General features: G+C 41.6%; 6 protein-coding genes and 1 long non-coding RNA gene across 18 annotated transcripts in view; 4 read left to right on the top strand and 3 right to left on the bottom strand.

Moving 5' to 3' along the window:
• Positions 1-3637, top strand: part of LOC115758376 (piezo-type mechanosensitive ion channel component) — a 51105-nt gene extending 47468 nt beyond the window's left edge. For all 9 annotated transcript variants that reach the window (XM_030698974.1, XM_030698972.1, XM_030698978.1 and 6 more), the window contains 5 exons: positions 155-299; positions 361-1294; positions 1357-1963; positions 2040-2181; positions 2241-3637. In XM_030698974.1, coding sequence (XP_030554834.1) covers positions 155-299; positions 361-1294; positions 1357-1963; positions 2040-2181; positions 2241-2453 — 2041 coding nt within the window. In that variant the 3' untranslated portion in view covers positions 2454-3637. The remainder of the gene's footprint in view (positions 1-154; positions 300-360; positions 1295-1356; positions 1964-2039; positions 2182-2240) is intronic.
• Positions 3638-3982: 345 nt separating this feature from the next.
• On the bottom strand, positions 3983-4429 carry LOC115758944. The gene has a single exon (XM_030699744.1). The coding sequence runs from the start codon at positions 4427-4429 to the stop codon at positions 4061-4063; it is 369 nt and encodes a 122-aa protein (XP_030555604.1). The 3' UTR covers positions 3983-4060.
• Positions 4430-4752: 323 nt separating this feature from the next.
• LOC115758496 (probable phosphorylase b kinase regulatory subunit beta) lies at positions 4753-12286 on the bottom strand. 3 transcript variants are annotated; one of them, XM_030699178.1, is made up of 12 exons: positions 12183-12286; positions 11942-12114; positions 10849-11201; positions 10588-10783; positions 10383-10534; positions 9773-10321; positions 8077-8112; positions 7123-7227; positions 6485-7057; positions 5810-6426; positions 5482-5754; positions 4753-5423 (listed from the first exon to the last, which is right to left on the bottom strand). In XM_030699178.1, the coding sequence occupies exons 1-12, from the start codon at positions 12200-12202 to the stop codon at positions 5123-5125; spliced, it is 3348 nt and encodes a 1115-aa protein (XP_030555038.1). In that variant the 5' UTR covers positions 12203-12286; the 3' UTR covers positions 4753-5122. The 3 variants fall into 3 exon arrangements, with proteins under 3 accessions (XP_030555038.1, XP_030555039.1, XP_030555040.1); XM_030699179.1 differs by lacking the exon at positions 8077-8112 and adding an exon at positions 8471-8485 and having other exon boundaries at positions 4754-5423; XM_030699180.1 differs by lacking the exon at positions 8077-8112 and having other exon boundaries at positions 4754-5423.
• Positions 12287-12716: 430 nt separating this feature from the next.
• On the top strand, positions 12717-14732 carry LOC115758502 (EGF domain-specific O-linked N-acetylglucosamine transferase). 2 transcript variants are annotated; one of them, XM_030699189.1, is made up of 4 exons: positions 12717-12889; positions 12947-13933; positions 14000-14217; positions 14275-14732. In XM_030699189.1, exons 2-4 carry the CDS (start codon positions 12947-12949, stop codon positions 14648-14650), a joined length of 1581 nt encoding a protein of 526 aa, XP_030555049.1. In that variant the 5' UTR covers positions 12717-12889; the 3' UTR covers positions 14651-14732. The 2 variants fall into 2 exon arrangements, with proteins under 2 accessions (XP_030555049.1, XP_030555048.1); XM_030699188.1 differs by having other exon boundaries at positions 12717-13933.
• A 204-nt stretch (positions 14733-14936) lies between these two features.
• On the top strand, positions 14937-16589 carry LOC115758893 (uncharacterized protein At4g17910). Its single transcript, XM_030699690.1, has 2 exons — positions 14937-15857; positions 15911-16589. Exons 1-2 carry the CDS (start codon positions 14975-14977, stop codon positions 16564-16566), a joined length of 1539 nt encoding a protein of 512 aa, XP_030555550.1. The 5' UTR covers positions 14937-14974; the 3' UTR covers positions 16567-16589.
• A 101-nt stretch (positions 16590-16690) lies between these two features.
• Positions 16691-17833, bottom strand: LOC115758894. Its single transcript, XM_030699691.1, has 2 exons — positions 17539-17833; positions 16691-17476 (listed from the first exon to the last, which is right to left on the bottom strand). Exons 1-2 carry the CDS (start codon positions 17711-17713, stop codon positions 16893-16895), a joined length of 759 nt encoding a protein of 252 aa, XP_030555551.1. The 5' UTR covers positions 17714-17833; the 3' UTR covers positions 16691-16892.
• Positions 17834-19495: 1662 nt separating this feature from the next.
• Positions 19496-21120, top strand: LOC115758828. Its single transcript, XR_004017465.1, has 3 exons — positions 19496-19725; positions 19804-20012; positions 20104-21120. It is a non-coding gene; the product is annotated as an uncharacterized LOC115758828 (long non-coding RNA).
• The last annotated feature ends 777 nt before the right edge of the window (positions 21121-21897 follow it).

Below are 21897 nucleotides of genomic sequence, written 5' to 3'. Positions count from 1 at the left end.
AGACATATTTCTGAGATTCCACTCGCATATGTGGAAAATGGGTGGTAAAAGATCGTATGATCAATTTTTTGTTTATCTATTTAAATTCTCATAAATTTCTCCCCTATTGTCTTATATTAATACTTATTAATCCCCATCATTGTCTGTCTTCTAGACGCACTAAGTATACGTCCTCGTTGCACAAGTTCTTCTTTAGTTTGGTGCACAAATCCCGCCTGGCCACTGATGTCTATGCGCTGATGTTCCTCTGCGATTTTGTGAACTTCTTTGTGCTGCTCTTCGGCTTTACCGCATTTGGCGTGAGTTGCATAAGTATTTTTGAACGTAAACGACTCTAAAACCTCACTAATCCCCATACAGACTCAACAAACGGAGAGCGATGGCGGCGTCCAAACCTATTTGGCAGAGAATAAGGTGCCGGTGCCGTTTCTGATCATGTTGCTGGTGCAGTTCCTGTTGATTGTCATCGATCGAGCACTTTATCTGCGCAAGGCTTTGGTCAACAAGATCATATTCCATTTCTTCTCGGTAATTGGCATACACATCTGGATGTTCTTTGTGGTACCTGCTGTGACGGAGCGAACATTCAATTCGCTCGCACCGCCGATTATATTCTATGTGATCAAGTGCTTCTATATGCTGCTGAGCTCCTATCAGATCAAGTCGGGCTATCCGAAACGCATTCTGGGTAACTTCTTTACCAAGGGCTTCTCGATGGTCAATATGATTGCGTTCAAGGTATACATGCAGATACCCTTCCTGTACGAGTTGCGCACCATACTCGACTGGGTGTGCATTGATAGCACCATGACCATCTTTGATTGGCTTAAAATGGAAGACATCTTCTCGAATATATATCTGATACGCTGCACCCGGCAATCGGAAACGGATTTCCCTGCGATTCGCGCACAGAAAAAGCCCTCCCTCTCCAAGCTAATAATGGGCGGCACTGTTGTTTTATTGATTGTCATCTGTATTTGGGGACCGCTCTGCTTGTTTGCGTTGGGCAATGCCGTGGGCACCTCGAATGTGCCCTATCAGGTGTCGGTGTCCATACGCATCGGTCCCTACGATCCCATATATACGACCAATAACTATGATAGCATATTTGAGATTGACTCCAAGATGTATGGCCAGATGACGAACGCGTTCATTAAGAACAAACAGGCGTTGACCTTTATAGCTGGCTACGATGCTACCGATGTGGCTGCTGTCAAGCTGGCGGGCAACTCGCCCTCACTGTGGAATATAGCTCCGCCGGATAGGCAGCGCTTGGCCAACGATTTGCGTAACAGTAAGTTGTTAACGGTTGTTTTAAGCCGAATTTGGATTATCCTTTATCAATATATCTTATAGATCACACGCTCATTGCGCGCTTTTCCTATTCGCTGACTCGCAAGGCGCCCGCCAAGGGTCTCAAGGAAAACGTGGGCGATGAGCACATCATCAAGCTGGATGAAACGTTCGCGGGACGCACTGCACTTATCAATATGCTCGACGAGACATATGAGCAACTAGAGGGCAAAGTCAATAGCAATGCCAATGAGACCACCAATGCCAATGGCGCCAGCAGTATAAACGACACCACCAATGCGAATAGCACCACCAACGCCAATGGCACCACCAATGCCAATGCCACCATCCCAGCCAAAAACGCAAGCGAGGTGGTCGTGGTGCTGCCAAGCATGATACCCAAGTTCATCAAGGTGCTCAACTCGGGTGATGCGTTTGTCGTGACTGTACTGAGTGGTAAGGAGCAGGAGTATCGACCGTTGGTTATTAAAATGCATCGCGATAATGCAACTAATGGGCTCTGGTGGGAGATACGCGATTTTTGCTCTGACAGCTTTTACATGAACACGCTTAAGGACTTGCCCTACAGCGATTGCAGCTCGGGCATCGTCATGTACACGTTTAACGACAAGAAATTCCCATCGACCTTCAGTTTTCTTACAGCGGGCGGGTAAGTAACAACTCCTCCATTAAATATCTGCCTGATATCTAATGTATTTTTATTTTATTTTTTTCCCCCCTCCCAGCATCATTGGTCTTTATACTACATTCGTGTTATTGGCCTCGCGATTCATGAAATCGTTTATTGGTGGCCAAAATCGTAAAATCATGTTTGAGGACTTGCCCTACGTGGATCGGGTGCTGCAGCTGTGCCTAGACATATACCTGGTGAGTGCTGATAAGTTATAAAAATATGAGAAATAAAAATAATTCTGTCGTTTTTACAGGTGCGTGAGGCACTGGAGTTCGCTTTGGAGGAGGATCTTTTTGCCAAATTACTCTTCCTGTATCGCTCACCCGAAACGCTGATCAAATGGACGCGCCCTAAGGAGGATTATATGGATGATGATGGCGACACCGATTCCATACCCAGTCGCATGAGCGTGCGTCGACCCGAGCAGCTACAACAACATCAATATCAACAGCAACAACAACAATAACATAGGTCTAATCTAAATGTTTGAGTTAATTAGAATCTTGTTTACGTATGTTTAGTACGTATGTTTCGTTAACGTAGGTTTCATAGTCCTTTTTTAAATTTATACAGCAATTAGTTAGATAAACAATATACAGAATACACACACACACACACACACACACATCAATACACTTACAATTAATTACAATATTTATGTAGTTAAACTTTGTCAAGTACTGCCGTGTGTAAAAAAAAACCCGTGTAAACGTTAAAGGAATTTGTACACCAACTAATTAGATAGTTAGTGCGTGTTCTATAGGGCATACAATACCTTTATGCATACTATATAGGAATTGTAACTAAAACCAACAGTCTAACTAATTTTAAGTAAGCGAAAAGTGTTGCAGTTTGTTAACTTAAAACTAAAATTGATTAGCTAAACGAATTGATAGAGAATTTGCCTAAGTTAATATCTAAGTCATATAAAAGATTAATAATATAAATAATAATAATGAGAACTCATATTCAGGGATTTTTAGCATTTTACAAATAACTTTATTGTAAAACATATAATTAAAATATGCATGAAGCATTCAACTTATTTGTGTAAGTTAAATCATAAAACATAATTAATAAATGTTTTATATTTATATATACATATATAAATATTTATATTTATATTAAATGTAATGTCTCATATATCACATGTAAATGTAATTCGTGTCGTGTGCGCAAACTTCAAATTACATCAAATATTTTCTACGTAAATATGTAATTATGTTGCCTTAGAAAACAAAACAAAAGTGAATTGATATTATGTATTGTATATGTTGAAAAGTTTGTTACGGACTTAACTATTATCATATATATATATTTATATCTGTGTGTGTTGCATATATAAAAGCGTTGAATTTATTTCTAGGCATATCATATATATCACATATTGTTTTTTATATCGTATGCAAATATCATTTGCTTTACTGCTAGACCGCAATTTCATATCAAAATGCAAGAATTATAAAACGCTTTAAATGTGTTTGGCTTCAAATCAATATCAAAGCTATCAAAGCTATTATGCCTTTATACTAAATACATATACATATGTATCTCGAATAGGCAATCTCCAATTAGCTATAGATTAAATACACACACCCAACAACAACTATACGTGCTATTTTATACATACATATTAAAACGAATAAATAAATGTAATAAACTGAGCAAACACTAAACTAATTTTTATACCAAGCAATGAACAAAATAAGCGTAAAAGTAAAACTAACTATTGCAAATAAATGTATCTATTTTTATCCTTGTAATATTTTAATTAGCATTCAAAAATCCTATGAAAAAATACTTACTATGCAAATAGAGAATCAAAATTAATTGTACTAAATTGTTATTGAATTTTTCGACTGAACCAAATTAATATGTTTTATGATGCAATCCTTACCAGATTTAGGAATATATATTCCACATAAATCTGGTCATTCTATATAATTCTGGTAATTTATGAAAATTGTTGACCTTCGGTAATTTAATTTAATTCAATACCTTAATTTATTTTCATTAACAAAAATGTAAATATGTAAATAACATGAAATCCTCGGATGGGATAGTAGACTGGATTCAGGTGATGCGCGTTGAGCAATTGCGATAGTGCGTGAATTTGATGTCTCTGCTGTCCAGGCTGTTGGCGCTCTCGTTGCTCTGCTGGCGACTAAATTTGACCGCTGGATACACCTCCTCCCACTGGGACTCGCTGCGACTTAGCACGCCGCGCCGTCGAGGGGTCGTAAAGGAGCTCTCCTCCTCACGTATTGCATTGACTGTGCTGTTGGTGGCGGCTTTGGGCAGAGGATTGTTGAGCATCTGTGTAACGCTCTTGGATAGACGTATGGACTGTATGCGATTGTAGCCACTGCCCATTGGCTTATAGCGCTCCAGTTTCGATGTTAAACGTGCCATCTCATTGCTCATCCACTCGGGTGCTCGCATGCTGAACCGACAAGCGTTGGAATTATAGTAAACAGAGCGAACCACCGACGCGGTGCTTTTATAACCATGCAGCTTGAAGGTGATGTAAGCAGGGGGCATTGGCATATAATCGATACGCCTTGGCCGGGCATTGCGTAAAGCCCTGATGCAGGGCTTTACAAGCGCAACAATTGCAAGGGCTTTCCAACCGCCCCTGCTACTGACCTATTCACTAAGCCTTGGCCAGAGATGTAACAATTTGGCCTTCATTTACCTGAAATATCGACATTTCAAATTTTTAGATTTTTGAATAATGTACCTTTTTTGCACACGTATGTTGCGGATAGAATTTCCAAAACATACTATTTATTAATTTTCGGGCTCTCACGGCATTAATCATCAATTAGGACAAATAAGGCATAGCGTCATAATTTTGCCGACATATCTCCGCCTATTACATTTTGCCGATATTAATTCTCTTTAATTTGACAAGATTGACGAAATCGGCGAAATTATGTCGTTATTCGCCAAACACAATTTTTTATAGAGATAACATTTAATTATAAACTAAAAGGACAAGAAGATGGTGGCACACATTAAAATAAAATAGAATAGGCTACAAATTCGAACTACTTTGGATTGTGGTTTTAGTTTTTGGTCAACAAGGATATGCTGTACTATGCTATGTACAAAAGCTAAATAAAGGACATCTTCTTAGGACACTTTGCAATTGTCATCGTGCAAGTGATCCCCATCGAGCTGCACACCATCCTCGGCTGTCGAGAAGACGCCGCCCTGAAGCACTTTGTTAACAGCCGCCCGCGCCAAATAGCCCGTGGTCTCTGAGTAGGGCAGCGAATAAAAGGCGGTTAGATCCTCCTGCTTGTTTGGAAGAATCTGCTGCTCCGACGACTTCGGCTTAAGCTGTATATTGTTGTCCTTACAGTACATGGCAAAGGCTTCGGCAATGATGCCATCCAAATCAAGCGCCTGCTTGAAATGCAGCTCGGGATTGCTGAAATTAAGACGAAACATTAGCGCATTGTCCCTATGCAAAACGGGATTTGGTTTACCGATTCAAAATGGTAGCCACAATGCAGAGTAGCTCGACGGTAATCTGACGTCGCTCCGGACGATCAATGCAGATGAGCGTCTCCTCAACCAGCAAGTTGAAGGTCAATTCGCCGCGACTCATGCTGGTCAGCGTGGGTGTGGCTGGCAAATGATGACCCTGCGTCAATATGCCCTGTGGCGTGCGCTGCAGAATCTCCCAGATCTTGTTATAGAAGTGCTTGGGCACGCGGCATAGGCAGCCCTCCAGCTGGCGGCGCTGTAGCGTTGTTAGTCTGAGGAGAAAAAGTTAATATTAACAATTGAAATAATTCACGAAAACACGCTTACTTTTCCTCAACGGCCCATTCACTGACAGTGAGCACCTTCTGCAGGAGAATGCGCACCTGGAACGGCGACAAATTGTCCACGTCAATGCTTTGTTGTCCAGAGATTTGCAAATAGATGCGCATGGCTTCAAGTACCCAGCCAATGCGTATTTTCAATATGCCACGAAACATGGACGGATTTGTGGCTATAAGACGGCCGCAATATAAAACCACCTCCTGCTGCAACACCGCCTGAATCACATTATATGGCTGCACGCTGGTATACATAACATTCTGAATCTCTGCGGGCGTCATCGGCTTATCGAAGACTGTCTCCTTTTGGCCAATGATGCCAACGGTTAGCTCCTTGCCATTAACCAGCACAGTGGTTATAAACGGACTGATTGAGTCTACAATGTGATGCAGCAACGAGGAACAGTAGCGCACGGCGCGCCAATAGCGCAACGAGCCTGCGCGATGATAGAGCTGCGTCAGCGCCGTGCTCACATTGAGGCCATTAACCTCAAAGTTGGAGCCCTCGCGATTGAGCAGAATGCCCCACAGTTGGCACAGGCAATAGATGGATTCAGTGTTGCGCAGCGCATTGATAATATCCGGCGTGGGCTTGCTGTCAAAGTGCTGTGAAAACTCAAAGGTTAGTCTAGGGAGCGGTAGATTATCCAACTGTTCGACTTACCGCCACGGAAATCTTCTCCTCGACATAGGTAAGGGCCTTAGGCACATCTGTCAGTGATTGATAACCTATATATTCGTGATTGATTTGTGAGAACGCATTCTCGTTGTCTGTTAGATCGCTTTGGTTCATGAAATCCAAATGCTCGATGCAGGAGCTGCTGATAAGATTCTGGAGTCGGCCAATGCGCACCTTCATACCATCGCAGTAGCCCTTCTTGAGCATGGCAAGCAGATCAAGCATTTCCTTAAACTGCGGATCACGCATGTGCTCCTCGCGTATTAGCAGGCAGACTGTGGGCCTGCCGGACAGTCGCCAGTACTTGCCCACAAATTGCAGCTCCGTTTTGATATCGTCGATCAAAAGCGCCATGTCGCGATATAAATAAAAATCGGACACCTCAAAAATTAGCGGATAGCAGAGTACGGTCATGCCGCAGATGCGATAGACTTTGCTGGTGCCGAGCGAACCAACTGGGCGCGAAGGACGACCTGAGAGGCCCACCTTATGATTGACACCCAGATGCTGATAGACTTTAATCAGCTCCGTAGAGCTCCAGATTTGCACAGGTTCCACCTGTAAGTAATATTTATATATATATATTGATTGGTAACATGAATTTTAATATATTTCTCACTTACCTCATGCGGCGTTTGGGTCTGTATGCCATAGGTGGCCATCATGGCCTGCAGACGCATGGACTCGGCGATAAGCACAATTTGCACCACCAAATCTGTGGCGGTGCCCTGTAAGGATGCGCAGAAACAACGGTAAGTAATGATATTTAAGACACAATCTTCTGGTGTTAAGCAGTTAGAAAATGCATATAGCCAATTCTTTACATGGAAAAGTAAAAAATTGTACTAGCCAAATGCGAAAATGCATAAACAATTAGCATAACAATCAATAAAACAGTTGGTGGAGAGTCAAACAGTGACAGAGAAAGGAAGGCGGGGAAAAAGGTGGAGCATACAGCACAAGAGGTATTGAGGGCTTTAAACATGCCGGAGACACAAAACACTAAAGAGAGATCGGAAAAATAACTGGTAACAAACTGTACAGAAATATATTACTTACAGCTAGTTTAAATTAATTAAATTAATAATCATTAGTTCAGGCAATTGTGTATTAGCAAATTGTACATTTATAAAGAATAATGTTTGGCTTTATGACAAGGCTGCAAGCCAGTTTTAAGCCCATCCGGTTCGAACCTGGAATTCCCATTAGAGTAAAGTAATTATACCCATACGTGAACTCAACCCGTTTCCCGTAACAACTACCCGTACTATAACATTTTTTTAAAATAGTTTGCTTAAAAGTTACTACATTTACAAGTGTTATTTTTTTTTTTATTCTTTTTGAAAGAAGATTCTAGTGGAAAATTGACTAAAATTTGTATAAATTGTTCGAACCAAAGCCTAAAAACTGCGAGCGACATCATTTTTTGTGGGTTGCAGCCTTGATTTATTTAGTATATAAATGAAACAGGTAATATTAATCCCAAATTTTGAAAGTTTTTGCCGTTTGAAGTGCCAATTTGTTGACTAGAGATGAGATTCTTAGCTCAGGACCCGCACAGTATAACCACTAATTACCTGCATTGCATCCAATATTAGCGGTACGCGTCTTTTCTATTTCATTTTTGGGTTTTTTAGTAGAAAAATAAATATGTATATGTACATTTAACAATGGGCATTTAATTAAGGGAAACAATTTCATTTAATTTTTGCAACTATTTTTTTTTTTAGCATAAATTTGCGGACTATTCTGCTAGTTTTGTTGAAGTATTTGCTTCCCGCAAAAAAAAAAAAATAAAATAAATTTAAAGATTATGTAGCAAATAAAAAAAATCAAAAAAATATTAATCAATTTTGACTAACAATTAATTGCTTGCTTTGGTGGTTAAGTACAATCGGTTAAGGAACAAGAAGCCAAACTGAATGCTACGTAGAAGTGAAAGAACCCAAGATCTGGTGAACCATTACTTACAGTGCCCGGTTTAGCCTATGTATAGAGCGTGTGTGGAAACAAAATATGCAGTAGATTTTTTTTTTATAGACAAGAAACAGTACCGAAAAGAGTAAAGAAAATACTTTTGTTTTAGATACAAGTAAGCAAGGGTAATTAATTTAACTATGTACAATAAACGCAGCCATTGTATTTTTAAATGTTTCTTTTCTGTTTTTAAAAAGCAACTAAAAGGCATAAGTATTTTGAATGTGTGTGTGTGTGTGTGTGTATGTATCCCGGCAGGAAATGCTGTGCTCTACGTTGAGATTACTTTTGGTACATCTGAAATATTCGAAAATCTCAACTCTGTTTAATTTATTCAAGTTTATAAACCTGGCAATAAAAACGACAGTTATAGATGAATTTATTCATTACCTAACGCTGAAAAAGTCATGAAGAAATTACACTAAGTATATTCAGATCCAGATTAAAGAAAAAAAGTTCCTTCTTCTGAAAGGGTTATAGAATGTGTGTGCTATGAGTTTTAAATAAAAATCTATAAAAAAAAAACCCTGCATCATTTCAGACCTGCTTCTCTTAGATAGTTTGCTCTCTTTTAATCATTCGAACCGCAATATACAAATTCCTGCAGGGATGGATCGAAATAATGTCATATATATATACTATACTATATACATACGCATATTTTCGATCAGTGCTTAGTGTGTGTGTGTCGCGAAATAATAAAATTTGGATAAAAAATGTGCAAAACATCTTAAAACAAAAAAAAAGCGCTTCTTTTTTTAACATAAAAGTTTTAATTTTGACAATAGATCGATAGATCGATCAGATTGAGTGCGAGTAATTTGTTGTATAGGAATTCGGGCTACTTACTTTGTGTTTATCATCGAAAGCTTTGCCCTGTTTATAATATTGTATGCCAACCGATAGAATTACAAATGTTTGGGGTTTGTTTATGGGTTGTGGGTATATATAGTTTTTGGTTTTGTTTTGGGTATTGGAGCAGTAGTAGTGTAGTAGTAATTGTTGTATATATGTGGTAGTAGAGAATGGACAAAATATATATATATATATATTCATATATGTATAAGTAGTATTAAACAGCCAATTCAATTACTTAACCCAAAGTATAATAGAAACTAAAGAAACATTACAAATTAAATCGAATACCAATTAGACAGCGAACACACAGCAGACACAGAAACGCAGCAGCGGCGCCGGCAGTTAGCTGAGCCCTTATCCCCCGGTTCAGTGGTATATATTAATGTATACTTTTGTATAGCCCCTAACACCCAGTTACCCGCACCGCCCACAACTCACCTGAAAAGCCGAATAACGACCGGCGCGTCGTGGTCGATTATAGCTGGGCAGATAGCGTCTGATCGGATCCAGTTCGTTGATGTGTAGCAGACCAGCGGTCAGCAGCTGGGCAATGATGAAGAACGACTGACCCCACAGGAACAGCGACTGGGATGGCGCACGCATATAGGAGCCCTCGCCATCTGGCGCATAGTACATGGTGACCACTGGATCACCATTGGCATCGGTGTGCAGGCAGCGGCGCAAATCATTCTGAAACTCCTCAATTTGTTCATTGTTATTCTTAAAGACACCATCGATGATCATCGATATGAAGAACAATGGCCACTCGCACTCAAGGCCCTCAAACTCCTTCAACTCGCCGGCCTGATAGTAGCGACGCGTTTTGTCCTCCGGTTTGCTAAGAAAACCATCGCGTGTAAAACGCTTGAAACCCATTTTGCTGCGCAGCCGATTGACCACGTTCTGTTTGGTCTGCTCCACCAAGCGATCTTCATGCGAGGCAAAGGCTGGGAAGGAGAGCGTCAACAGCAGCGATGCATCCACGCCCTGAAAGCGAGAGGGTTTTACACGTTCGGATACATGTCGTAATTGTTAAATAAGCACACACCTTCGAGCTGGACTCACGCGGCAACATGGTCTCAAAGATGCTGCGATTACGATTGTGCGCATCAATGTCCACGTAGACGACGCTCCAGGAGGCGCCTTTCTCGCCGAACAAGTTGCAGCCATTGATGGCCTCCAGCGCGGACTTGGCCATGCCTAAAACAAAATACACTAGCATGGGCCAATATCTTCGCTTAGAGTGGACTTACCTATAGAAGACGCGTGTATTTCGGGTGTGCCATTGTTGTACTTGGAGCCACGCTCCCACATGCCAAAATCGGGGGTGCGATAGGCTCGCTCCACATAGTAAACCAGATTCTGCACAAAGGCCACCTCATCGTGTGTGTATATGATCTGCAGGCCCGAGGTGATCATCTGCACTAGAAAAAGCAGATACAAGGAGACCTGTAAAAAAGCAAATGGTGAGTTAGAGGATTAGGTATGCCGGAAAAAAGCTTCTGAATACTCACGCAATCAATTTGCAAATGATTGTAGAACTCATCGGGATAGATCTTTTCGCCCGTGTGCAATTGGAACTTGCTATGCAGCGCATGCTGATTCGACTGACGCTGCTTGAAGAGCTCCACGCGCGATGCCTGCTTCACCCAGCACTCCAGAATGCCGCGCATGCATTTGACCGTGCTCTGGCCGAGCTCATATGACTTGCCGCGATCATCATCGATGCGTCTGTACGCCTGATACAAGCTCCAGACAGCAGCAGCACAATAGACACTGTCACGCACCGATCCCACCACCTGATCGGTGCTCATCACCGGAAACAGGCCTGTGATGGGGCTCTGATAGCGCAGCAGCTGGCGTTTAACTACAGGAGGGGGAAAAATGTATTGAAATATGATTAATATAAAAGGATTATAGCTTGAACCAACTCCCTGCTTTGTAACTTCATAAAGCTGGACCATGTTTCCAATATGGGTAAGTCATATATTTTTAAACTTTTAATTAAACGCCCATTTTACTGAAAATATTGTGAGTCATAAATATTTTCATATACAAGGTTCGGGCTAAATTTGAGTCCAAAGGTTCTTATACTTTGGACCTAGGTCTTACTCACGGTTCTTTTTTCATACCATGGTGCTTATTTTGGTTTTTGTTTATGGTTCGCAATTAAGACAAAGTTAATATTTTAAGAAAATCCTTTGTCCAAGGCAATTGGACTATTCAAATATATAGATCTAACATACTCTTTAAATACAGAGTGCTAAAACTTGATTAGTCAAGTGTCAATGGCTTCAGCAAGCACATGCTGTGCGGCTTTGTTGACAAATGCAAATAAACAAACCCCAAATGTTTGCTTTGGAGAGAGCTAGAGAGACAGAGCGAAGGGAGAGAAGCCCCGAGAGCAACATATCGAGACGCTAGTAAAATGTGTGCCGATATTTTGCAAAATGCTTATAAATAGAATCAAAGACGCTACGCGATGAGACGCAGCGTCGTGGCAACAATTGATGCTAAATTGGCTGCCCTACACAGACGCCTCCAAGGTTATATAAAGTGAGCGCAATGCGAGAAAGATTGGTGGTTCCGCCTAATTACGCTATTTACCGATGCCATAGTATATGTCCAGCTGCTTGACTGTGTCTTCGTAGTTGATGGTCTTTAGAAATTGATCCAGATTGATGTCCTCCAAACTGTTGTGTCGACCACTTGTCGATATGCCACTGTCTGTGGCTCCTCCGACAGCGCTACCGCCAGGTGTTGTAACTAATAGGCCGAGCCTGTAGAGAAATGTGATTGACATGTTAGTAGTAATATTGAAATAATTGTATTTGATTTGAATACGCACGATTTCGGCACATTACGCATTGTAGTTGACTTCAATTACACGTGATTTGTGGCTTTAATTACCAGCATTAATTGAAAAATGTATACGCAAAAGAAAACTATACCCTTCAAGAGTCAAATGCGAAATGCAATGAGACCAGTTTCTCGAACAGAGATGTGTTCAGTTAAATTAAGGTGGCGGCTTTTTCAGATAAGCTGTGTGGTTGAGTGTGACGTCAGAACTTTTATAAACATATTGCATGTAAATTTGTGTGATATGGAATTAGTTAGCTAATAATCAAAATAAGCAAAAAACAATTAGTGTAAATAAAAATATTAATATATCTAAATAAATGATAAGTGCAATAATTTTGCAATTAAGAGCAAAGCGTCCTCCTCTCTCTCTCTCTCTCTCTCTCTCTGTCTCTCTCACACTCGTAGCACACTGTTAAAGGTGAGCTGTAAGCATAACCTTGTGATTTCTTAGCATTTATCATTGTATGGTCACCCTGTCTTTAGAACAGCTGTACGAAACAGCTGCTGGTTCTAAGCAGGTTTTAGTGTTTTTTTCTTGGCATGTCGCACCTTTGATGGACGGGCGCAGGCAGCTGCTGTCGCTGTGTCTGTCGTTGGAATTAACTAAATCATAATCATCATCTATCAGCCGACAAGTGAGATCATCGCGCAAGCACTGCCCATTGTTGGCCGTGAAATGCAGCCGTTGAAAATGTGAGCATCGTCTAGAAAGTGTGTGAGCCAACGAATGTACTTAATAGTCTTATAAAGATGCTGCAACTGTTAATACTCAATGCGCTGCTTATGCTGACGCTGCAGCTGTGCCAGAGTCTTGCCCAAACGAACCCGGACGCAACGAAGCATACGCTGACGTTGCCCAATTTGCCGTCCGATCATCTCGTACGCTACCTCAACACGTTTCCCAAGCTTAAGCGCCAACTGCTGTCTGTTAATGCAACAACCAGAACGGAATCTCGTGCCTGCTGGGGGCATGAACGTAATTGCAGCGCCGAGGCGCGTTTTCAGACGCCCCACTGTCCTGGAGACCACACCGGCTGGGTGCAGAGCAAGGAGGCGCAGGTGCAGACCTTCTACTATCAGGCGGACTTTGGTTTTATACAACAGCAGCTCGCCGAACTGATGCCCCAGTGCTTGCCTAAATATCTGACAGACTCATCGCTAGAATGCACTCGGTATCTACGCTTCTGTCGTGGTCGAAATTTGCTCATCGATCTGCGCGATCTGCCGCAGCGTAAGGAGCGCATTCGCTATCATATGGATGTGCTGAAGCCCGGCCAGATTTTGGGTCATTGTGAGCTAAATCGCACACGTCTCAATAGCGAAATGGAACACATTGGTTCTGCACTTCAATCGTGGGGACCGGAGCTGCGAAATTTCGATGTGCTGCCGCAGCCGCTGCTGGAGAGTGGCGCCTGTGATCTGGTTTTGAATGTGCCCACATTCATCATGAAAATCGATGCCACGTACAATATGTATCATCATTTCTGTGACTTTTTCAATTTGTATGCCTCGTTGTTTGTGAATCAATCGCATCCGGCTGCGTTTAACACAGATGTGCAGATAATCATATGGGAGACTTATCCATATGATTCACCGTTCCGGGATACCTTTAAGGCATTTACACAGCGACCTATTTGGACGCTGAGCGATGTGCAGGGCAAGCGTGTATGCTTCCGGAATGTCGTGCTGCCGTTGCTCCCACGCATGATCTTTGGACTGTTTTACAATACGCCCATTGTAAGTGCTTGAAGTTTACCCTAATGCCCATCAAAATCTAATCCATAATGTCCATTGCATTTATAGATTCAGGGCTGCTCCAACAGCGGTTTGTTTCGCGCCTTCTCCGAGTTCATTTTGCATCGCCTGCAGATACCCTTCGAGCCGCCACTGCCACAGCGTAAGCTGCGCATAACATATTTATCGCGTCGCACAAAGTACAGACAGGTGCTCAACGAGAATGATCTGCTAGCCCAGTTGGAGGCTAACGAGGAGTACGTTGTACAGCGTGTCTCATACGAACGGTAATTTTTTATTTAAATATTCCTTCAGCTGTAGTTAACTTTTATTTACCTACATAGTCTCTCCTTTACCGAGCAATTGGCAATCACGCGAAATTCAGATATACTGATTGGCATGCATGGGGCTGGGCTGACGCACCTTCTCTTTCTACCCAACTGGGCATGCCTGTTTGAGCTGTACAACTGCGAGGATCCCAATTGTTACAAGGATCTGGCACGTCTGCGTGGCGTACACTATATCACCTGGGAGCAAACTGATCTCGTATATCCCCAAGATGAGGGTCATCATCCGGAGGGTGGCGCGCATGCCAAGTTTACAAACTATCGTTTTGATGTGGATGAATTTGTACATCTAGTCGCTCAGGCGGCTACAAAAGTGCGCGCCCATAAGGATTTCCCTCAGTCGACAACCACAACTCAGCATAATGAGCTTTAGTTTAGTTTAGCGCTTTGTGATTTGTTTAACCAATGCATTTATTTATTTAAACTTGAAATGGTATTATCGATACAATTATATCGACTATCGATAACATGTATATGGCGCGAACTTTCAATGTGGCAACTCAATTGATTAATTGAAATGTGATGTGGCAACGCTTGCAAATCAAAAGTATCGACGCAGTAAATAATCGACCAATATTACTATCGATGGGAATGTACGCTGCACTGTGGCAACTCTTGCAAAATCATATGTTTTTTATATGTTTGCGGCACAATTGGAAGTTTACGTGAACTGCAATTTAAGCCCAGCTACTTAATTATGGTTGGTGCAAGTGCTCTAGAGTCTGGCTATAATCAAATCTACCACTATGATGTGTACGTTACATCGGATAAATGTTTTCCATCAGCTCCGCTACACATATTTCAAAAATACATGCAGCAAAAGGCTTGTAGTCCCCACACGGATGTCGCATCTCTGATAAATATTCCAGATAAGGATTCTTGGAATTCCCTGCGAGCTGGCCTGCATGTAATGACTGCAATATTACCGACATTGATAGGCATCACGTTATCGCAGCAGCTTTGCCAACATTTGCCATTGCGTTCAACGCGACGCTTTCTAATGGAGTTCCTGCTGATTGCCACGCCCACAATATGCAGCAATACGGTGACCAGTGATTATAATGAATATTTTTGTGCGTTAGCTGCCATATTTATTGCATTTCTGCTTTGGCACTCTGGCATTTGGGGCAGAGCTTCCGCAGCCGCGACTAGTCACTGTTACAAGGTTGGTCAGAGGCCTTCGGCTATTACGCTGGTGCGCTCTACGGCGTATGTGTGCACTGGTTGTGCCATTTTGGCAATTGATTTTAAGGCTTTTCCCGTTGAATGGCGGAAGAGTCGTAGATATGGAGCATCATTAATGGATGTGGGCATTGGCATGTTTGTCATGACAATGGGCGTGGTATCGCATCGTTCCCGGTATTTCGGTGATTTGAAAAGGCAGTTTCGAGTGGTGGTGCAATTGCTGGCGCTGGGCTTGTTACGCACTGCTATCATCACAATGATAGACTATCATCAGGATGAGTACGAGTATGGCCAGCATTTGAATGCGTTCTTTTGTTTGGGATTCACAAAACTCCTTGGCAGCATTGCCAGTCTGTTGGCTCGCTCCAATCAGCAACTACTTCCGCTATCTATGGGTGAGTATGCTGTTTATCAGTGCTTCAGCTCTAGTTAAACCTATTTTCAACAGCTATTTTGGCGCTCCACGAGTTTCTGTTGCAGCTGGGTCTCTCGGACTTTGTCATGTCGGATACGGATCGCGTTGGCTTTCTACGAGCAAATCGTGAGGGCCTTAGCGCTCTGCCTGGCTGCGTAGCGCTTTATCTGGTCAGCATATGGGGTGGCGAATGGTATAAGTTCCAGGATAAGCTTAACTATAATCAGTTCATTGCCAAGCTGCGCAACATGTTGCTCGTGGTCATTACAGCCTGGACGCTAGTGTTTGTCAGTGTTCAGCTGTTTGGGATAGCGCGTGTGACCTTTAACGCGGGCTATGTGCTGTGGTCGTTCAGCGTAGGCGCGACAATGCTGTTTCTCTACTCGTTCCTGTTTGAGTTCTGTCTGATGGTGCCAACAGCGGAGCCGGTTGAAGACAAAGCCGATGATTCATTAGCAGCTGACCCTAAACTAGCTAGGCCATCACGTTTGCCTGCCTTTGCGGAGGCAATTAATATGAACGGTTTAACCTATTTTATGCTCTCGAATCTTCTCACGGGCCTTGTCAATTTAACGCTGGAGCCATCAAAACGTAGTAGTGCAGAATGTGTTACAATCTTAATGCTCTACATGTTGGCTAGCACCGGTACGGTCTATGTGCTATTCCGCAAGGGTATTCGGATTGCCTAGCGGCAGCTGTGATAGTATTTAAAGAATAGATAATTTAAAGAAACTGAGATAATTAATGAAAGTAATATATTTTTTATAACAAAATATTTTTATTTATCTTATACGAATCTATTCCTTCAACTTGCCTAATTTATTTCGCAATTTTTAAAATTTAGTGGCTATCCGCACCATATAGATGTTAAAAAATAATGATTATAAAAACTATTTTGTATAAGCTACAACACGTTAAAAACGTCTATTGTAATGCACATAGGCGTACAGAAATTTCGAATAGCTATGCTTCAACCCAAAATATCAAATATTAATATTATCTGTGCCTCCAATCTCTAGTAGGTCGACAGCGATTCGAATGGCATGACTTGGCCGTTGGGCATGACCAGAAAGAGGATGACTGGTTCTTTGGCACCCGACATTTTGCAAGGGGCACGTTCCACATCCGAGTTCTTGTAAACCTCGTAGACGTGGCAGCCATTGTCGGAACGCATCAAGCGCGTCCACAGCCATTTTTGTCCGCAATCATGCAGCTTGGTTTTTAGGTGACGATATGCTATGGAGCAGGTCGAGAGCGAGCGCTTCAGGCGCTCCGGTATGGTTGGGCCGCCAGCGACCTGGCGAGTATCGCTCACCGGATGGGCAAAGTCCACGCGTGGCGTACGAAGTCGTGGATAGCTCACGGGCTTGCCTATGGTACACTTGGATCTCTGACTGGACGTTCTTGGTGGAGTGCAGGATACGGTTGGCGATTTACACTTCGTCGTCGACTTGGCACTGGCATATTTACTCAAACTGCTGTTGCTGTTGCTCTTAGCCACCCCGCCTGTTCCGCTGCAAACGGAAGAGCCACTGACCTTGGGACACAATGCCGGACAAGCTGTCGCCTCCGCTGTCGGAGCAGAAGCCAAGCTTTGCCCTGCAATATGGAAATTCAATTTATATAGCAAGCAAATCTATGTGTATCTGTGCTTTCATTACGCATGGCAGCCATATCGAGCTTGTGGCATATTTTGGTTGCGCCTGAGTAGTACAGAATGCGATCCAGCGCCGACATTATGACCTCATCCGGAAATGGGCCCAGTGCATCATTGAGCGGCGAATGGTTTGTCTGCTTGTTAAAGCAGGCGACGACCTTGACGGAGCAGCAGCTCATTAAAAAGAAATAGGTAGAGAGAGGAGATTTATATTATTGTTCAGCCTATTTCTTAGTTATAACAGTAATTGAATTTTATTACTTCGGGGTTTACGAAAGAGCTTGTTCCGAAATATATGAATGTCACACTAAATTTAAGGGGCTGGGCTACTCAGATACACATACGCACACACACACACACAAATCGGGCAACAATAATGTCCAGTTAAGCGCACCCCGGCTCCCCGCAGGCAGATGTCAAAGGTGCGATATCCGGCTTAGCGCTGGAGCCTTCGGTACAGACTCTAACGCGTAGGCGTCACAAAAGATAAGATTTCTATTAAGGAAATGACAGAAATTGCGCGCATTGTGTGTCCACAGACATAGAGTCAGCTAAAGGTCCTTTTGGATGTCAGGGGCAGAGCGGGGGAAAAGCAGGATATTTAATTTAATGACGCAAACAAAGCTGAAGTCAAGGATAGGCCATGGGGCAAATGCCAAGATGAACGCTGCGGGATGGGTGAATGGGGCGCAAATGACCAGTTCTTCGGGTGAGTGTATTACAGGGTATATCAGCTATATTCCAAATATCCAAAACGAAACAATTTGTTTAAAAAATTATTGATTAAGTTTAATGGAGCTTAACTTTAAAACTTTAAAAAAGTCAAGGGATTGCCACAAAGTAAAAGTAATTCCATTCAGAATGATATAGATCCTATAAAACAGATCATATTTAATTTATTTAAGGGATTGATCAAATAAAAAAATAAAAATAGTTTCCTTATATGTGAGGTAGATCTCACAAAACATAACTATTGCAGTAGTTTAATAGTTTCATTGAATTGATCACATCAATAGAGTTGGAGGTTTATTTAAATTATAATATATATATTTTTTATAATACATATATATTTTTTTGATTAATTATACTTTTTATAGAAAAAAACTTCTTAAATTGTTAATAATTTATTTATTTTCAAAAGTTGTCCTTGCGAGTAAGAGCATTTGAAATTCGCCATGTTCAAGTTTATTATATTTGATGGATATTTTTTTTGCTTCTTGATTGTGTTCGTCCAATGTAATTACAGCAACAGTTTCCGCTGTTGATGCGCCTTTGGCAAACCTGATGCGCTTTTAATGCTATATCCTGGCCCAGGACGTCAGCATTTCGTGGCTGAATGTTATCTGATTTGTCCGCACAAATGCAATTTCCTGCAAACGCAACCCTTTCTAGCCCGGACAATTTACTCTTGTATTGAGTTAATAGTTTTGAAGTCAACGTTAACATATTCATCAAGGGGGAGAGCTTGACACAGTAATGGATGTTGTACGTGGCTGGAGCCGGGCGGGCACACCTGTTCGCACATATTGGGGGTGGCTTTATCATTGGCTTTGATGACAGATTATTTTCATTAGCAAAGCGACGCCGTTGTCCATTTGGGCAGCACGTGCCGCATAAAAAAAATGACAGAAATTCCGTAAAAATTATGAAACGTTAATTATTACGTATTTTCATGTTTTGTTAAACATGACAAGGAACACACACTCACACAGAGACGGACATGAACTCCCCAGCTGATTGATGTGGCCAAATAATAATTCCTACTCTTTTCCAGCTGCCAATTTGCTGAGTTTGTAGTATGCGCTGCAAATCGGATTTCATTCAGATTGCTTTTACAAAAAAAAAAAAAGGAAAATAAATAGATAGCAAGTGTGTGTATGTGTGTGTGTGTGTGTGTGTGTGTGTTTATTGTATGCATATGCATAAATAAAGCCCATATGTATGTGTATGGGTGAGTGGGTGTGTGTGTGTGTGTGCGTGTGTATGTATGTGTGTGTGAGTGGGTGTATGGGCGTCTCAATCACTGTGAAGAGGCTTAGTGCGCACCCTGGGGAAATCGCTTAAGCCGTTCATAATGAGTATTATGACTGCGCCCGTCTGCCTGGCTGGTTGAACGCGGAGTCTTTGGCAACAAAAATGGCATTGAAATTCGCCAAAAACAACAATCATAACCGGAGGCAGGCATAAAATGGTACAGCATTTGCAAACCAACTGTACGATATACCATTGTCTTCCATAGCTCTTTATCTTTTTTTTTTTTTTATTTTAGAATTATTTTCATAGCGAGCTGGAAAAGTGCATTCAGACAAGGACCTCGGCTAACAATAAACATTTCCAGCACTCCTAAAATACACCAGATATTTTTATACTCCTTTTAATTTTGTCAAGGAGGTAGAAGGTGGACCGAGCCTCTGTTGCAGGATGGATCACTATATCATATAGCTGCCTTATTAATAATCTGTCAAAAATTAAGTTACGGTATGAACAACTTTTGTTTGCTTACCATCCATATATCCATAACATCCCAACATCGATTATAACATTCAACTTGTTTGCGGGGCAACAACAGCTTATATCAATCCGAGCAGAACTCATGCCACAGCATAAACAAAATGCTTATCGAACGGAATTTTTATCGCAGTTTAAGTGTCATGGCAGCAGGAAGCACCGCAGGATAACAGAATGGAGAAAGAGATAGATATTGAGTGAGACAGAGTGAGAGAGAGAGAGAGAGCGGGCGATTCTCTGCAATTTGTAGGTACAATACAAACACCCATATTTGTCGAATGGTTTTTCAATGCTTTTAGCAAGCAATTGCGCAATTTGTCATGCAATCGATGCGAAGCCAAAAAAGTGTTGAGTGAAAATAAGAAAAGATGGAAACTGTGTGGAAAAGTCAGCCAGACAGAGCCAAGTGCAATGGGCAAGGATACATGAAGGAGCCGGAGCTGGAGCTGGAGCAGCAGTTGCTATGCGAACTCAACTCAATTGCGTCGCTGTTAAATCGTGTGGAAGCTGATATGATTATGCGTGCCCATGGCTACCAGCCATGGCCAACGAGGCCAGCCGCTGGCCGTGGGGCATGCAACATGCGGCAAGTGCAGCAATTAGTGCCAAAGAGATATTCGTCTGTGCATTACAGCTCATACCCCGGTTCACTTTAAGGCTACTCAACAACAATCAACAATCGCATTATGTGATTTGAAAAACCTAAGCGCTCTACTTAGTGCCTGGGAAATGGATGCTGGAAAACCTTAAACCAAAGGCACAAACATTAAGAAGATTAATTCGCAAAAGCTGTTGTTGTTGTTTCCCCTCTCTCTCTCGCTCTGTCTGAAATCTGTCTCAGATAACGTTATGCATCATTGTGTCAAGGAATTGACAAATCTTTGCCCAGGCAGCAAAAGAAAAGAAACAGGAAAACGCCCATTGTAACGTCGAAGATTGAATATCCTTTTTTATCACATGTCATAGAAGTGGTTTATACCTTTGCTAAATTCGTTTTGATATGTTCTTGCCGATAGCTTACCTCAATTTTGAAGCTCAACTTTGTTAAGTTTGTTCAAGATATATATAAAAAAGGAAATGTTTTCCATACAACTGATTATTCGACTTAAATTTAAGATATTCCATATAAATACAGTGTGAAAGAATTCGTAAAAACAAGCTCTTAAAAAAAATTAAGTCTATTAGGCAAAAACTTAATTTTCGATAACTTAGTGGTCCAAGATTATCAAGAGACTGACATGCGGACGGACATATATATGTATATATATACCTTATCGTTTATTTATTGTGCGTTTCACATTTCTTGACAAAATTCAAATGCCCTCTATTAGGGTATACAAAAAAAAAAAACGGTCACTGAAAAGAAATTGAAACAATTTCGTATGTCTTGAGTTGAAATGCGAAACTGGAGCAGCAAACCCACTTGCCTAGCGCATAGATTCGGCACTCAAAAGCAATCATTAAATCACAAAGATTGCCTATGTGTGTGCTCGTGTGTGTGTGCACCCATTTTACAACAAAACAAATGTAAGACGTTTGATAAACTCCACAAAAAAAAAACAAGTAAACATATTTGTAGTCGGCTGTAATGGACTGCTTTATGCTCGTCCAGAGTCCAGCAACAGCTTAAATTGGGCTATCTGCCAAATTTGTTAAGAAATATCGAATTTTCCGAGTATTTTGGGATCCATTTTTAGAAGAACTTAGCAGTAGAGCTTATTTCAATAGCTTTGAAATTGTGGCAAATCTAGATTTTGGCCCATTGGCCAGCCCCTAGAGGACAAAGTTTCATGTCTAAAAAAAAAAAATACTTTAGTGTGAACAGAACGAATAAACTTTTTTTACTTCTTGAAGG

This window comes from Drosophila novamexicana, unplaced genomic scaffold, assembly GCF_003285875.2.
Source record: "Drosophila novamexicana strain 15010-1031.04,08,12 unplaced genomic scaffold, DnovRS2.1 tig00000193-arrow-pilon, whole genome shotgun sequence".
Classification (NCBI taxonomy): Eukaryota; Metazoa; Arthropoda; class Insecta; order Diptera; family Drosophilidae; genus Drosophila; species Drosophila novamexicana.
This window is presented reverse-complemented; position numbering and strand designations above follow the sequence as displayed.

Bases quoted from the DNA above. Each gene is read 5' to 3' on its own strand.
- LOC115758944 (XM_030699744.1), bottom strand. From the start codon at position 4,429: ATGCGAGCACCCGAGTGGATGAGCAATGAGATGGCACGTTTAACATCG.
- LOC115758496 (XM_030699178.1), bottom strand. From the start codon at position 12,202: ATGCGTAATGTGCCGAAATC. The intron at 12,115-12,182 runs GTGCGTATTCAA...ATTTCTCTACAG, and splicing joins ATGCGTAATGTGCCGAAATC to GCTCGGCCTATTAGTTACAA. The intron at 6,427-6,484 runs GTAAGTCGAACA...GAGTTTTCACAG, and splicing joins AGGAGAAGATTTCCGTGGCG to CACTTTGACAGCAAGCCCAC.
- LOC115758502 (XM_030699189.1), top strand. From the start codon at position 12,947: ATGCTGCAACTGTTAATACTCAATGCGCTGCTTATGCTGACGCTGCAG. The intron at 13,934-13,999 runs GTAAGTGCTTGA...TTGCATTTATAG, and splicing joins TGTTTTACAATACGCCCATT to ATTCAGGGCTGCTCCAACAG. The intron at 14,218-14,274 runs GTAATTTTTTAT...TTACCTACATAG, and splicing joins CAGCGTGTCTCATACGAACG to TCTCTCCTTTACCGAGCAAT.
- LOC115758893 (XM_030699690.1), top strand. From the start codon at position 14,975: ATGGTTGGTGCAAGTGCTCTAGAGTCTGGCTATAATCAAATCTACCAC. The intron at 15,858-15,910 runs GTGAGTATGCTG...TATTTTCAACAG, and splicing joins ACTACTTCCGCTATCTATGG to CTATTTTGGCGCTCCACGAG.
- LOC115758894 (XM_030699691.1), bottom strand. From the start codon at position 17,713: ATGAGCTGCTGCTCCGTCAAGGTCGTCGCCTGCTTTAACAAGCAGACA. The intron at 17,477-17,538 runs GTAATGAAAGCA...TCCATATTGCAG, and splicing joins GCTCGATATGGCTGCCATGC to GGCAAAGCTTGGCTTCTGCT.